We start from the raw sequence: 16,875 nt of genomic DNA on the forward strand, positions 1-16,875 counted from the left end.
GTTGCCATACCAGGCGGTGATACAGCCCGCCAGGATGCTCTCGATTGTGCATCTGTAGAAGTTTGTGAGTGCTTTTGGAGACAAGCTGAATTTCTTCAGCCTCCTGAGGTTGAAGAGGCGCTGCTGCGCCTTCCTCACGATGCTGTCTGTGTGAGTGGACCAATTCAGTTTGTCTGTGATGTGTATGCCGAGGAACTTAAAACTTGCTACCCTCTCCACTACTGTTCCATCGATGTGGATGGGGGGGTGTTCCCTCTGCTGTTTCCTGAAGTCCACAATCATCTCCTTAGTTTTGTTGACGTTGAGTGTGAGGTTATTTTCCTGACACCACACTCCGAGGGCCCTCACCTCCTCCCTGTAGGCCGTCTCGTCGTTGTTGGTAATCAAGCCTACCACTGTTGTGTCGTCCGCAAACTTGATGATTGAGTTGGAGGCGTGCGTGGCCACGCAGTCGTGGGTGAACAGGGAGTACAGGAGAGGGCTCAGAACGCACCCTTGTGGGGCCCCAGTGTTGAGGATCAGCGGGGAGGAGATGTTGTTGCCTACCCTCACCACCTGGGGGCGGCCCGTCAGGAAGTCCAGTACCCAGTTGCACAGGGCGGGGTCGAGACCCAGGGTCTCGAGCTTGATGACGAGCTTGGAGGGTACTATGGTGTTGAATGCCGAGCTGTAGTCGATGAACAGCATTCTCACATAGGTATTCCTCTTGTCCAGATGGGTTAGGGCAGTGTGCAGTGTGGTTGAGATTGCATCGTCTGTGGACCTATTTGGGCGGTAAGCAAATTGAAGTGGGTCTAGGGTGTCAGGTAGGGTGGAGGTGATATGGTCCTTGACTAGTCTCTCAAAGCACTTCATGATGACGGATGTGAGTGCTACGGGGCGGTAGTCGTTTAGCTCAGTTACCTTAGCTTTCTTGGGAACAGGAACAATGGTGGCCCTCTTGAAGCATGTGGGAACAGCAGACTGGTATAGGGATTGATTGAATATGTCCGTAAACACACCGGCCAGCTGGTCTGCGCATGCTCTGAGGGCGCGGCTGGGGATGCCGTCTGGGCCTGCAGCCTTGCGAGGGTTAACACGTTTAAATGTCTTACTCACTTCGGCTGCAGTGAAGGAGAGACCGCATGTTTCCGTTGCAGGCCGTGTCAGTGGCACTGTATTGTCCTCAAAGCGGGCAAAAAGTTATTTAGTCTGCCTGGGAGCAAGACATCCTGGTCCGTGACTGGGCTGGGTTTCTTCCTGTAGTCCGTGATTGACTGTAGACCCTGCCACATGCCTCTTGTGTCTGAACCGTTGAATTGAGATTCTACTTTGTCTCTGTACTGGCGCTTAGCTTGTTTGATAGCCTTGCGGAGGGAATAGCTGCACTGTTTGTATTCAGTCATGTTACCAGACACCTTGCCCTGATTAAAAGCAGTGGTTCGCGCCTTCAGTTTCACACGAATGCTGCCATCAATCCACGGTTTCTGGTTAGGGAATGTTTTAATCATTGCTATGGGAACGACATCTTCAACGCACGTTCTAATGAACTCGCACACCGAATCAGCGTATTCGTCAATGTTGTTGTCTGACGCAATACGAAACATCTCCCAGTCCACGTGATGGAAGCAGTCTTGGAGTGTGGAGTCAGCTTGGTCAGACCAGCGTTGGACAGACCTCAGCGTGGGAGCTTCTTGTTTTAGTTTCTGTCTGTAGGCAGGGATCAACAAAATGGAGTCGTGGTCAGCTTTTCCGAAAGGGGGGCGGGGCAGGGCCTTATATGCGTCGCGGAAGTTAGAGTAACAATGATCCAGGGTCAAGGCAGGCAGGGTTCAGTAATCCAGGGTAAGGCAGAGGTACCGGACAACAGGCAGGCTCAGGGTCAGGCAGATAGGTCAGACGGGCGGGAACAGGGTCAGGACAGGCAAAGGTCAAAACCAGGAGGACTAGCAAAGAGAGGCTGGGAAACGATAGGAGCTGACAGAGAAAACGCTGGTAAGCTTGAATGAACAAGACGAACTGGCAACAAACAGACGTTGAACACATAAATACACAGGGGGAAGATGGGTGACACCTGGATGGGGGTGGAGACAAGCACAAGGACAGGTGCAACAGATCGGCTAGGCTTAGAGTTCATCTCTTCCAGTCATCCCTCTTCCTTTCTCTCAGTTTCTCCCTCTGAATGTGTCTCTCTCGCTTTCTATTTGTCTGTCTGTCTGTCTGTCTGTCTGTCTGTCTGTCTGTCTGTCTGTCTGTCTGTCTGTCTGTCTGTGTCTTGCCTAGTGTGTCTGTTTCTGTCTCTTTTTCTATGTGTCTGTCTCTCTGTCTCTCTCTATCTCTAATGCCTGTCTCTGTCTATGTCTGTTCTCATCAAGACCTTAGGACAGTGTTACTGAGGGTAATGTAGTCAAACACGTGCATACACCCATACACACAATCACTTAGAAAACACAAATAATTCATAGATATTACAAATATTACCAGTATGATTAGGAGGCATCACTAACCTCCCTCTCTACCCCTCAATCTGCCCCAATCACTCTCTTCCCTGTCCTCCCTCTCTACCCCTCAATCTGCCCCAATCACTCTCTCCCCTGTCCTCCCTCTCTACCCCTCAATCTGCCCCAATCACTCTCTCCCCTGTCCTCCCTCTCTACCCCTCAACCTGCCCCAATCACTCTCTACCCTGTCCTCCCTCTCTACCCCTCAATCTGCCCCAATCACTCTCTCCCCTGTCCTCCCTCTCTACCCCTCAATCTGCCCCAATCACTCTCTCCCCTGTCCTCCCTCTCTACCCCTCAATCTGCCCCTATCACTCTCTTCCCTGTCCTCCCTCTCTACCCCTCAATCTGCCCCAATCACTCTCTCCCCTGTCCTCCCTCTCTACCCCTCAACCTGCCCCAATCACTCTCTACCCTGTCCTCCCTCTCTACCCCTCAATCTGCCCCAATCACTCTCTCCCCTGTCCTCCCTCTCTACCCCTCAATCTGCCCCAATCACTCTCTCCCCTGTCCTCCCTCTCTACCCCTCAATCTCCCCTATCACTCTCTTCCCTGTCCTCCCTCTCTACCCCTCAATCTGCCCCAATCACTCTCTCCCTGACCTTCTCTACCCCTCAACCTGCCCCAATCACTCCCCCTGTCCGCCCTCTCTACCCCTCAATCTGCCCCAATCACTCTCTCCCTGTCCTCCCTCTCTACCCCTCAATCTGCCCCAATCACTCTCTCCCCTGTCCTCCCTCTCTACCCCTCAATCTGCCCCAATCACTCTCTCGCCTGTCCTCCCTCTCTACCCCTCAACCTGCCCCAATCACTCTCTCCCCTGTCCTCCCTCTCTACCCCTCAATCTGCCCCAATCACTCTCTCCCCTGTCCTCCCTCTCTACCCCTCAATCTGCCCCAATCACTCTCTCCCCTGTCCTCCCTCTCTACCCCTCAATCTGCTCCAATCACTCTCTCCCCTGTCCTCCCTCTCTACCCCTCAACCTGCCACAATCACTGTCTCCCCTGTCCTCCCTCTCTACCCCTCAATCTGCCCCAATCACTCTCTCCCCTGTCCTCCCTCTCTACCCCTCAATCTGCCCCAATCACTCTCTCCCCTGTCCTCCCTCTCTACCCCTCAACCTGCCCCAATCACTCTCTCCCCTGTCCTCCCTCTCTACCCCTCAACCTTTATCTTCTCTCCCCTGTCCTCCCTCTCTACCCCTCAACCTGCCCCAATCACTCTCTCCCCTGTCCTCCCTCTCTACCCCTCAACCTTTGTCTTCTCTCCCCTCCTCCTCCGCTCCCTTTTGCTCCCATGTCCTCTCTCTTATCTTCCACCCCATGTCTCTCCCTCCTCTCCTCCTCTCCCCTGTCCTCCCTCTCTTCTCTATGTCTCCAGGTTCTCCTAGGATCAGGGAGATGCGTGACATCACGGCTGTAGCTGGAAGGAACACCTTTATAACCTGTCGTGTGATTGGTTACCCATACTACTCTATCAAGTGGTTTAAGGACGGCATGCTGCTGCCTGACAACCATCGGCAGGTTGTGTATGAGAATGGAACCCTGAGGCTGAGTGATGTGCAGAAGGGCATGGACGAGGGTACCTACCTGTGTAGTGTGCTCATACAGCCACAGACCTCCATCGACCAGACTGTCCACGTCACTGTGAAAGGTAGGGGACTGGACAGATGTGGGGGACAAGGGGTAGGGGCAAAGGTGAAATACAGGTATGGGAAAGGGAGTAGGTATGAAAACTACCAATGACAGGCTGTTCACTACAATGCAGTGGATTTGTTGAAAGTCATCAACGTTTGGGCAAGGTTTCTTCCTAGACGTAACCAGACACTCAACTCAACAGGGTCTTCACACCATGGTGTTAAAAGCATCTAGCTTTATATGGATGTGTATGTGTGTGTTGAGTGGGTTGTAGAGGTGTGTGTGTGTTGAGTGGGTTGTAGAGGTGTGTGTGTGTTGAGTGGGTTGTAGAGGTGGGTGTGTGTTGAGTGGGTTGTAGAGGTGTGTGTAAGTGTGTGTTGAGTGGGTTGTAGAGGTGTGTGTGTGTGGGGGGGGCTGTAGAGGGATGTGTATGTGTGTGTTGGGGGGCTGTAGAGGTGTGTGTGTGGTGTGGGGGGGCTGTAGAGGTGTGTGTGTGTGGTGTGTGGGGGCTGTAGAGGTGTTGTGTGGTGTGTTGGGGGTCTGTAGAGGTGTGTGTGTGGTGTGTGGGGGGCTGTAGAGGTGTGTTGGGGGGCTGTAGAGGTGTGTGTGTGGTGTGTGGAGGGAGCTGTAGAGGTGTGTGTAGGGGGCTGTAGAGGTGTGTGTGTGTGTGATGTGTTGGGGGGCTGTAGAGGTGTGTGTGTGTGTGGGGGGGGCTGTAGAGGTGTGTGTGTGGTGTGTTGGGGGGCTGTAGAGGTGTCTGTGTGGTGTGTTGGGGGGCTGTATAGGTGTGTGTGTGGTGTGTTGGGGGCTGTAGAGGTGTGTGTATGGTGTGTTGGGGGGCTGTAGAGGTGTGTGTGTGTTGGGGGAGCTGTAGAGGTGTGTGTGTGTCCCTGATTTAATTAGATTAATCATAATGAGGCCCAGATTAAATCCCCTAGATGTCTCAGCTGTAGCACCCCCCACCCCCACCCCCTCCGCTACCATGGCAACGGCATGACTTCTTCCGCCAGTTGGCCTCTAATCAGAGCCCCTATTATGGGCTAGTGGAGATGGCAGGGGTGGGCAAGTCAGGGGGCATACTACACTGGCCAACAACAGCCTGTGCCCCTCTCTCTACACCCAAGGTGTCCAATCCAGTCCACACACTCTCTCACGCTCTCCCTTTCTCTGACCTCTAACCCCTGACCTCTGTAACCTCTGCCCCCCAGTGCCGCCCCTGATCCAGCCCTTTGACATCCCTTCCACGTCGGTGGGAAAGCTGATGTACATCGCCTGCGTGGTGTCGTCAGGTGACATGCCTATCCGCATCACCTGGCACAAAGATGGGCAGCTTATCGTGCCTGGCTCCGCCTCCGGCGTTGGCATAGAGACCAAGGAGTTCATGAGCTCCCTGCAGATCTCCAAGGTGACCCTGAAGCACAACGGCAACTACACCTGCATTGCTAGCAACGCCGCAGCAACCGTCAGCTGGGAGAGACAACTGATCGTCACCGGTGAGAGAGGGAGGAGGGGAGGAGGAGATGGGAGGAAGAGGAGGAGATGGGAGGGGAAGGAGATAGGGGGGAGGGGAGATGGGAGGAGGGGAAGAGATGGGGAGGAGGAGATGGGAGGAGATGGGAGATGGGAGGAGGGGAAGAGATGGGAGGAGGGGAGGAGGGAAGAGATGGGAGGAGATGGGAGATGGGGAGGGGAGAAGAGATAGGAGATGGGAGGGGGGAAGAAGAGATAGGAGGAGATGGGAGGAGGGGAAGAGATAGGAGGAGATGGGAGGAGGGGAGAGAGATGGGAGGAGGGGAAGAGATAGGAGGGGAGATGGGAGGAGGGGAAGAGATGGGGAGGAGATGGGAGGAGGGGAAGAGATAGGAGGAGATGGGAGGGGAGGGGAAGAGATAGGAGGAGATGGGAGGAGGGGAAGAGATGGGAGGAGGGGAAGAGATGGGAGGAGGAGATGGGAGGGGAGGGGAAGAGATGGGAGGAGGGGAGGAGGGGAAGGGATGGGAGGAGGGGAAGAGATGGGAGGAGGGGAAGAGATAGGAGGAGATGGGAGATGGGAGGGGGGAAGAGATAGGAGGAGATGGGAGGAGGGGAAGAGATAGGAGGAGATGGGAGGAGGGGAAGAGATGGGAGGAGGGGAGATGGGAGGGGAGGGGAAGAGATAGGAGGAGATGGGAGGAGAGATGGGAGGAGGAGATGGGAGGAGGGGAGAAGGGGGAAGAGATAGGAGGAGATGGGAGGGGGGGAAGAGATAGGAGGAGATGGGAGGAGGGGAAGAGATGGGAGGAGATGGGAGGAGGGGAAGAGATAGGAGGAGATGGGAGGAGGGGAAGAGATGGGAGGGGGAAGGGGGAAGGGATGGGGAGGAGGGGAAGAGATGGGAGGAGGGGAAGAGATAGGAGGAGATGGGAGGAGGGGAAGAGATGGGAGGAGATGGGAGGAGGGGAAGAGATAGGAGGAGATGGGAGGAGGGGAAGAGATGGGAGGAGGGGAAGGGATGGGAGGAGGGGAGAAGAGATGGGAGGAGGGGAAGAGATAGGGGGAGGAGATGGGAGGAGGGGAAGAGATAGGAGGAGATGGGAGGAGGGGAGGAAGAGATAGGAGGAGATGGGAGGAGGGGAGGAGATGGGAGGAGGGGAAGAGATAGGAGGAGATGGGAGGAGGGGAAGAGATAGGAGGAGATGGGAGGGGAGGGGGGAAGAGATAGGAGGAGATGGGAGGAGGGGAAGAGATGGGAGGGGAGATGGGAGGAGGGGAAGAGATGGGAGGAGGATGGGAAGAGATGGGAGGAGATGGGAGGAAGGGGGAAGAGATGGGAGGAGGATGGGAGATGGGAGGAGGGGGAAGAGATGGGAGAGGAGATGGGAGGAGGGGAAGAGATAGGAGGAGATGGGAGGAGGGGAAGAGATGGGAGGAGGGGAAGGGATGGGAGGGGGAAGGGATGGGAGGAGGGGAAGAGATGGGAGGAGGGGAAGGGATGGGAGGAGGGGGAGGAGGAGATGGGAGGAGGGGAAGAGATGGGAGGAGGGGAAGGGATGGGAGGAGGGGAAGAGATGGGAGGAGGGGAAGAGATGGGAGGGGGAAGGGGGAGGAGGGGAAGAGATGGGAGGAGGGGAAGAGATGGGAGGAGGGGAAGGGATGGGAGGAGGGGGGAAGAGATGGGAGGAGGGGAAGGGAGATGGGAGGAGGGGAAGAGATGGGAGAAGGGGAAGAGATGGGAGGAGGGGAAGAGATGGGAGGAGAAGAGATGGGAGGAGGGGAAGAGATGGGAGGAGGGGAAGAGATGGGAGGAGGGGAGGGGAAGAGATGGGAGAAGGGGAAGAGATGGGAGAAGGGGAAGAGATGGGAGGAGGGGGAAGAGATGGGAGGAGGGGAAGGGATGGGAGGAGGGGAAGGGATGGGAGGAGGTGAAGAGATGGGAAGAGATGGGAGGAGGTAGTTGAAAAAAGGTGGTGGGTGAGATGCAGCAAGAGGGCTGAAAAATGTGTGGTGTTGAAGGATCAAGGGAAGGGCTGATTGGGTATAAGTGTCATTTGAAATGAATAGTTATTATTGGTGAATAATGAAGAACCTCCACCATTTTAGAGATGTTATCATGTATAATGACTCTTATTCTATACTGATTGTAACCAATATACCTTTTTCACCTCAGTTCCCCCTCGCTTCGTGGTACAGCCTAACAACCAGGATGGGATCTATGGGAAGGCAGGAGTACTCAACTGCTCTGTGGAGGGATACCCTCCTCCCAAAGTCATGTGGAAACACGCCAAAGGTAAAGACCCTGCAGCACTGACATCAACTAACTAACTGTCTACTATTCCATTCATCTTAGTAAAATAACTTGTCCAAAAATACATAATCATTTTCATCATCAATTTGAATTGACGATGAAAGAGACAATTAGACCATTTTTGTATTTGTATTCTCTACTGTAACATCATAACTTAGGTTAGAAACCATGACCACTATGGGTAAGTTTGAGTTGGCCTGTCCGTACCGTTCGTCCCTGTAGGTATAGGGAACCCCCAGCAGTACCACCCTGTGCCTCTGACTGGTCGGATCCAGATCATGGGGAACGGCTCCCTGCTGATCCGTCACGTCCTGGAGGACGACCGAGGATACTACCTCTGTCAGGCCTCCAACGGAGTGGGCTCTGACATCAGCAAGAGCATGGTTCTTACTGTCAAGAGTGAGTAGCCTCTCTCTCTCTCTCTCTCTCTCTCTCTCTCTCTCTCTCGTCGGAGTGCATGCTGGGAGTGAGTCGTCAAGCAGGAGTGCTTGTGAGAGTGAATGGAATTTCTTTTCACTCTATCGGGTTTTGGTATGTAATATATATATATATTGATTAGTTTAGTTGTTTTAAGGGTATCTTGTTTAATTATCACTAAGCACGTATAGGGGTGGTGGGATCTTTGAGGTTGGTTTTTCGCGAGGGCACAACCAGCGGGTGGGGCTGGTTGCAATGGCCACTCGCGGAAGTGTAGAGTTTGAAAAACTTAGTCGGAGGCATGGAGTAAAGATTCCTGCTGCGGCCGGGTGTTCAGTGGAAGAATGTAGCTTGGCTGTGGGTGCTATCATTGGGTATGATAGCATCAAATCAGCCTCAAGGATGAATAGCGCTGTATTGATATTCTTAGATTCAATTGAAAAGGTGAATAAGACAGTTGAGAGGGGTGTTGTGTTAAGGGAGACACAGACGCCGGTATTTCCGCTTATGAATCCGGCGAAGAAAGTTATGCTTTCTAACGTGCCACCATTTGTTAGAGATGAAGTGTTGGAGCGAGAGTTATCTCGCCATGGTCAAATTGTATCTACAATAAAGAAGGTTCTTTTTGGATGTAAATCTCCGTTGTTGAAACATGTCGTGTCTCATAGGAGACAAGTGCATATGATTTTAAAAAAGGAAGGAGATGAACTGAATTTAGCGTTCAGCTTTAAGATTGATGGATTTGATTATGTCTTCTATGCATCTACTGAATCAATGAAATGCTTTGGCTGTGGAAAAGAGGGGCATTTGGTGCGTAGTTGTCCCGAGAATGAGCGCGCTGAGCCTGGTAGTAGCTCTAGTGCGGGTGCAACTAACGCACCACCGCGAAGGGATGAACATGCTAAGGGTGCAGGGGAAGAGAGAAGGTGGGCAGATGTGGTTGGAAAAGTAGGAGAGGAAGGCATTGTGGATATGGGGGCAATTGTGGTAGATCAGAATAAAGAGGGAGGGGAAACAGTAGGTGAGATTGCGACTGCCGTCGCTGAGGTGTTGCTGGAAAATGAAATTGGAGGTCAAGAGGAGATTGAAATAACGGAAAAGGAAGCGGATGTTTTCAAAATACCAAGAAGTAAAAGGAAGAAATTAAGGGGTGGTGAAGGGTCTAATTCTAAGAGAAAGGTAGAGAGTGATAAATCAGTTGAAGATGAGCAAGGTGTAGAGATGGTGGAGTTCTCTTCTGGAGAGGATAGCGAGAGTGAGTCATCTGACGCGTCACAACAATATAGTGAGATAAATGGGGTGGAAGGGAGGTATGGGATCGAGAAGATACGTCAATTTCTGAAGTTGACAAAAGGGAAGAAATATATGCAGGATTACAATGTAACTGTTTTTTTCCCTGAACGTGAATTGTTTATTGAATCAGCAAAGTTTCTGATGTCAAAAATTACAGGGGGAAGTTTGAAAAGCCCTGAAATTGCTAGACTAAAGAAAGTGGTCACGAGAGTGATAAGTGATGTAAATTCTAAAGAAAATGAAAGAGTTCAGTTGCAGTTTTAACTCTGAAAAGAGATGTGGTGGCTGTATCTTCCTCTGTAGATTTTTTTTCATCCATGAGCAGTTTTAAGATTTCTTCTTTAAACGTAAATGGGGCAAGAGATGTTAAAAAAAGAGTCATGGTGTATGAGTTAATTAGGGGAAAGGGAAGTGACATAAATTTTCTACAAGAAACGCATAGTAATTTTGAAAATGAAGATATGTGGCAACAGGAGTGGGGGGGGACAGTGGTGTGTAGTCATAAAAACTCAAAAAGTGGGGGTGTGGTTATCTTGTTCTCAAAAGGGTTTTTGCCTTTGTCATATGAGGTTGAAGAGGTAGTTGAGGGGAGGTTATTAAAAGTTAGAGCAAGGTATGAAAACATCACTATGTGTCTGATAAATGTATATGCCCCAGTGGTGACATTTGAGAGGGTATGTTTTTTAGAGACATTATCAAATACCATTAAGAAATGTAACAAAGAAGATTATTTATTTATTGCTGGGGATTTTAACAGCACAGTTAGCGATTTAGATAGAAATCACCAAGAACCTCATATAGCCTCAAGGACTTTTTTAAAACGCCTCATTGTAACACATGAACTGTGTGATATTTGGCGGAGTCAACATGGAGGAACAAGGCAGTACACCTGGGCGCATGTGAGAGAGAACATCATCTCTATGGCCAGGTTAGATAGGTTTTATGTTTTTGAGCATCAATCTCAGGTCTGTAAATCAAGTGTGATAACCCCAGTGGGATTTTCTGATCATTGTTTAATAACAGAGGTGGTGTTCATTAACAATGTAAAACCCAAAAGCGCATACTGGCATTTTAATATAACTTTATTGAGTGATGCTCACTTCAGGAACTGTTTCAGTTTTTTCTGGGAGAGGTGGAGGTCTCAAAAGGCCAGTTTTGTATCCCTTCAACAGTGGTGGGATATAGGGAAAATCCAGATTCAACAATTTTGTAATCAATACACGAGGAATGTCACCAAGGATATCACCAGATCAATGAAAGCCCTAGGGATTAAAATAGTGGAACTCATGACGTTGGTTGAGACCACAGGAGATCGAGGCCATACTCAGGCCCTCAAGAGGAAAAAAGCTGCATTGGCAGACCTGCTGGGTATCAGAGCATAGGGGGAACTGGTGAGAAGTAAGTTTCAGGGAATATCTGAAATGGATGCCTCATCCAAATTTTTCTTTGGTTTAGAGAAAAAGAATGGACAAAGAAAAATTATTCATTGTCTCAAATCAGCTGTTGGACAAGAGCTCACTAGCCCTAGTGAAATTAAAAAGAGGGCAGTAGAGTTCTATGCTGAGCTCTACAAGTGTGAGTACAAAGAGGATAAAACAGTGACACAGCAGTTCTTTGATGGGCTCCCAAAGGTGGCTGCAGAAGCTCAGGTTGAGCTTGAGCAACCATTGTCTTTGCAGGATTTATACACTGCATTAAAAGGCATGGAAAATGGAAGGGCACCAGGCATTGATGGGCTTCCCGTTGATTTTTTAAAGTCTTTTTGGGCTATGTTGGGAGAGGATTGGTTAGAAGTAGTTAATGATAGTTTAACCGGAGGGTTACTACCAATAAGCTGCAGAAGGGCTGTCCTCACCCTACTGCCCAAAAAGGGTGACCCGAGGGAGGTGAAGAACTGGAGGCCGGTGGCTTTATTGTGCACTGATTATAAGATATTGTCAAAGGCTTTGTCCAACAGGCTGAGGGAGGTGATGGGGCAAATCATACATACGGATCAGTCTTACTGTGTTCCTGGCAGGCAGATAGGGGATAACATTTCTCTGATTCATGATTTTTTGGACGTCTCTAGGGCTATTGGGTTGGATGCTGGTCTAATTTCAATTGATCAGGAAAAGGCATTTGACCGAGTTGAACATCAATATTATTTATATTTATGGCACACGTTTGAGGCGTTTGGGTTCAGCTCTGGTTTTATTGCCATGATAAAGGTGATATATGGTGACATTGATAGTGTATTGAAAGTTAATGGTGGTTTGAGTGCTCCTTTTAAAGTGTGTAGAGGTATTAGGCAGGGATGTTCTTTGTCAGGAATGTTGTATGCCATTGCTATAGAACCACTACTAAATAACATTAGAAGTCGCATTGCAGGGGTGTGCCTTTCAGAGGATATTCATCCTATTCGTCTCTTAGCCTATGCTGATGATGTAGTTGTGTTAGTGAAAGATCAAGCGGAGGTGGATAGCTTGAGTCTAATGGTTGATTGTTTTAGGGGAATATCTTCTGCAAAGGTAAATTGGGAAAAGAGTTGTGCTTTACGGATTGGAGAATGGACTGGAGGGATCATGGCTTTGCCAGGGGGGCTAGAATGGTGTAAGGGAGGTTTTAAGTATCTTGGAGTGTACCTAGGAGATGAGGGGACTATGGAAAAAAATTGGAGTGGGGTGGTTGAAATGGTGGAAGGGAGGATGAGGAGATGGCGGTGGTTATTATCTCGTATGTCATATAGGGGCGCACTATTATAGTTAACAATGTGATTGCCTCTGCACTGTGGCATCGGTTGTCAGTTTTAGAACCACCATCTGGCCTTCTGGCTAAGATACAGGCAATTATTGTGGATTTCTTTTGGGATAAATATCACTGGGTTCCACAAAGTGTTTTGTATTTGTCAAAAGAGGAGGGGGGACAAGGTCTTGTACATCTTGCTAGTAGGGCTGCTGCTTTCCGGTTTCAGTATATTCAAATGTTACTTTATGGACCGGAAAATGTGGTGTGGAGAGGGGTGGCAGGTCTTATATTACAGCGGGTTGGAGGATTAGGTTTAAAGAAGGCTTTATTTCTGGTTGATAGTAGCCAGATTTCTAGGGAGGGAGTACCTCCGTTTTACAGAGGCCTTCTCAGAGTGTGGAGCATAATGAAGGTGTCCAGAAGAACTTCAGCGGAGTCAGTGCATTGGCTGTTGGAGGAACCTCTGGTGTATGGGGCAGGACTGGATTGTACAACTGCAGCTGTTCCACATTTCTCCAAGATTCTGGTGAAGGGGAAAATCATCACCTTAAAACAGTTAATGGCCATGGCTGGGCCCGCCTTAATGGATGGAAGACGGGTGGCAGAACATTTGGGGATGAGGTCGGAAAGGATTGTCGGACAAATGCTGGGGAGCTGTAGGAAGGCTCTGTCAGCGGAAGAATGGGGTATGCTTAGTAGCCACAAGAAGAAGGTACAAGATGAAGACGTCTCATTTCCAAGACTAGGGATTACACCGAATATCCCAGAGTCAGAAAGAAAGGCGTTATTGCTGGATTTAAGAGGGTTGGAGGAGGTGGGTTTGGATGAGGTGAATGGGAAGGACTTGTATAGGGGGTGTGTCAAGGTGTTGAATAAAGATAAATTGAAAAATAGAAAAGACACTCCATGGAGGGTAAAATTGGGCATTGATGACAAAGTAAAGCCAGCATGGAGGGCACTGTACAAGCCACCGTTACAAAAGGGTACTGGTGATATGCAATGGAGGGTTTTACATGGCATCATTGCAGTTAATGCTTTTGTATCTGTTATTAACTCAGATGTTAGAGATGGATGTCCTTTTTGTAATATAAGAGAAACCATTTTTCACTGTTTTATGGAGTGTGAGAGGATAAAACCTCTATTGGAAATGCTGGAATCTTTGTTTAAAGCTGTAGGGGAGTTTTTCAATAACACTGTTTTTATTTTGGGGTTTCAATATAGTAAACAACAGAAAAGAAAATGTCAAATGTAAAATTTTATTTTGGGACAAGCTAAGATGTCAATTTTTCTGAGTAGGAAACACAAGATAGAAACGGGATATGGGCAGGATGTAAGATGTGTTTTTAAAGGATTTAGTGAAAGTAAGAATAAAAGTAGATTTTGAGTTCTTTTCAGCTGTAAAAGATCTCCTATTATTTGAGGAGAAGTGGGCCTACGAAGGAGCGCTTTGTTTTGTAGAGGAGGGGGAATTTTTTTTGCTGATGAAATAAGTTGAATGTATATGTTATTTATTTATTTTTGTTTAGGAATTACATTTGTTGTTTCATTTCTGAAAAGGCAGTGTGTCATTATTTATGTTAACACTTGAGTAAAAAATAAAGGTTTTATAAAAACTCAAACTCAAACTCTCTCTCTCTCTCTCTTTCTCTCTCTTTCTCTCTCTCTCTTTCTCTTTCTCTCTTTCTCTCTCTCTCTATCTTTCTATCTAAAACTTTCATGTTGTATATTACTTGGTTCAATGTTGTGTCTACCTCCAGCCCTAGGCTGAGCTTGGTTCTCCCCTCATGTTTGACCCCAGCCCTGGGCTGAGCTTGGTTCTCCCCTCCTGTTTGACCCCAGCCCTGGGCTGAGCTTGGTTCTCCCCTCCTGTTTGACCCCAGCTCTGGGCTGAGCTTGGTTCTCCCCTCCTGTTTGACCCCAGCCCTGGGCTGAGCTTGGTTCTCCCCTCCTGTTTGACCCCAGCTCTGGGCTGAGCTTGGTTCTCCCCTCCTGTTTGACCCAGGCCCTGGGCTAAGCTTGGTTCTTCCTTTCTGTTTGACTCCAGCCATGGGCTGAGCTTGGTTCTCCCCTCCTGTTTGACCCAGGCCCTGGGCTGAGCTTGGTTCTCCCCTCATGTTTGACCCCAGCCCTGGGCTGAGCTTGGTTCTTCCTTCCTGTTTGACCCAGGCCCTGTGCTGAGCTTGGTTCCCCCTCCTGTTTGACCCAGGCCCTGGCTGAGCTTGGTTCTTCCTTCCGGTTTGACCCCAGGCCCTGGCTGAGCTTGGTTCTCCCCTCCTGTTTGACCCCAGCCCCGGGCTGAGCTTGGTTCTTCCTTCCTGTTTGACCCCAGCCCCGGGGTGAGCTTGGTTCTTCCTTCCTGTTTGACCCCAGCCCTGTGCTGAGCTTGGTTCTTCCTTCCTGTTTGACCCAGGCCCTGGGCTGAGCTTGGTTCTTCCTTCCTGTTTGACCCCAGCCCTGTGCTGAGCTTGGTTCCCCCCTCCTGTTTGACCCCAGCCCTGGGCTGAGCTTGGTTCTTCCTTCCTGTTTGACCCCAGGCCCTGGGCTGAGCTTGGTTCTCCCCTCCTGTTTGACCCCAGCCCTGTGCTGAGCTTGGTTCCCCCCTCCTGTTTGACCCCAGCCCTGGGCTGAGCTTGGTTCTTCCTTCCTGTTTGACCCCAGGCCCTGGGCTAAGCTTGGTTCTTCCTTCCTGTTTGACCCCAGCCCTGTGCTGAGCTTGGTTCCCCCTCCTGTTTGACCCCAGCCCTGGGCTGAGCTTGGTTCTTCCTTCCTGTTTGACCCCAGCCCTGGGCTGAGCTTGGTTCTTCCTTCCTGTTTGACCCCAGCCCCGGGCTGAGCTTGGTTCTTCCTTCCTGTTTGACCCAGGCCCTGGGCTGAGCTTGGTTCTTCCTTCCTGTTTGACCCCAGCCCCGGGCTGAGCTTGGTTCTTCCTTCCTGTTTGACCCAGGCCCTGGGCTGAGCTTGGTTCTCCCCTCATGTTTGACCCCAGGCCCTGGGCTGAGCTTGGTTCTCCCCTCCTGTTTGACTCCAGCCATGGGCTGAGCTTGGTTCTCCCCTCCTGTTTGACCCCAGCCCTGGGCTGAGCTTGGTTCTTCCTTCCTGTTTGACCCAGGCCCTGGGCTGAGCTTGGTTCTCCCCTCCTGTTTGACCCAGGCCCTGGGCTGAGCTTGGTTCTCCCCTCCTGTTTGACCCAGGCCCTGGGCTGAGCTTGGTTCTCCCCTCCTGTTTGACCCAGGCCCTGGGCTGAGCTTGGTTCTCCCCTCCTGTTTGACCCAGGCCCTGGGCTGAGCTTGGTTCTCCCCTCCTGTTTGACCCAGGCCCTGGGCTGAGCTTGGTTCTCCCCTCCTGTTTGACCCAGGCCCTGGGCTGAGCTTGGTTCTCCCCTCCTGTTTGACCCCAGCCCTGTGCTGAGCTTGGTTCCCCCCCTGTTTGACCCCAGCCCTGGGCTGAGCTTGGTTCTTCCTTCCTGTTTGACCCCAGCCCTGGGCTGAGCTTGGTTCTTCCTTCCTGTTTGACCCCAGCCCCGGGCTGAGCTTGGTTCTTCCTTCCTGTTTGACCCAGGCCCTGGGCTGAGCTTGGTTCTCCCCTCATGTTTGACCCCAGGCCCTGGGCTGAGCTTGGTTCTCCCCTCCTGTTTGACTCCAGCCATGGGCTGAGCTTGGTTCTCCCCTCCTGTTTGACCCCAGCCCTGGGCTGAGCTTGGTTCTTCCTTCCTGTTTGACCCAGGCCCTGGGCTGAGCTTGGTTCTCCCCTCCTGTTTGACCCAGGCCCTGGGCTGAGCTTGGTTCTCCCTCCTGTTTGACCCAGGCCCTGGGCTGAGCTTGGTTCTCCCCCCTGTTTGACCCAGGCCCTGGGCTGAGCTAGGTTCTCCCCTCCTGTTTGACCCAGGCCCTGGGCTGAGCTTGGTTCTCCCCTCCTGTTTGACCCAGGCCCTGGGCTGAGCTTGGTTCTCCCCTCCTGTTTGACCCAGGCCCTGGGCTGAGCTTGGTTCTCCCCTCCTGTTTGACCCAGGCCCTGGGCTGAGCTTCCTGGTTCTCCCCCTCCTGTTTGACCCAGGCCCTGGGCTGAGCTTGGTTCTCCCCTCCTGTTTGACCCAGGCCCTGGGCTGAGCTTGGTTCTCCCCTCCTGTTTGACCCAGGCCCTGGGCTGAGCTTGGTTCCCCCTCCTGTTTGACCCAGGCCCTGTGCTGAGCTTGGTTCTCCCCTCCTGTTTGACCCAGGCCCAGTGTCCTGTCTGTCCTGTGTGTCCTGTGTGTGGTTTGAAGAAAAGAAAGGTTCTGATGAATTGGTGATGAAAACAAAACAGCAGGAACCCCTCAGATCAATAACCCATGCCAGTGGAGAGGAAGAGGGGAGGAAGAGGGGAGGAGGAGAGAGGGGAGGAAGAGGGGAGGAGGAGAGAGGGGAGGAAGAGAGGAGGAGGAGAGAGGTGGGGAAGAGGAGGAGGAGGAGAGAGGTGGGGAAGAGAGGAGGGGGAGAGAGGTGGGGAAGAGAGGTGGGGAAGAGAGGAGGAGGAGAGAGGTGGGGAAGAGGAGGAGGAGGAG

General features: G+C 51.1%; 1 protein-coding gene across 1 annotated transcript in view; it reads left to right on the forward strand.

Moving 5' to 3' along the window:
• The window catches only part of LOC112229127 (Down syndrome cell adhesion molecule-like protein 1 homolog), a 140,200-nt gene that overhangs the window by 94,969 nt on the left and 28,356 nt on the right, over positions 1–16,875 (forward strand). Inside the window, exons 8-11 of the mRNA XM_042309661.1 lie at positions 3,861–4,133; positions 5,326–5,610; positions 7,764–7,883; positions 8,124–8,300. Of these exons, the coding sequence (XP_042165595.1) occupies positions 3,861–4,133; positions 5,326–5,610; positions 7,764–7,883; positions 8,124–8,300 (855 nt within the window). The remainder of the gene's footprint in view (positions 1–3,860; positions 4,134–5,325; positions 5,611–7,763; positions 7,884–8,123; positions 8,301–16,875) is intronic.

This window comes from Oncorhynchus tshawytscha, linkage group LG30 (assembly GCF_018296145.1).
Source record: "Oncorhynchus tshawytscha isolate Ot180627B linkage group LG30, Otsh_v2.0, whole genome shotgun sequence".
In the NCBI taxonomy this organism is placed as follows: Eukaryota; Metazoa; Chordata; class Actinopteri; order Salmoniformes; family Salmonidae; genus Oncorhynchus; species Oncorhynchus tshawytscha.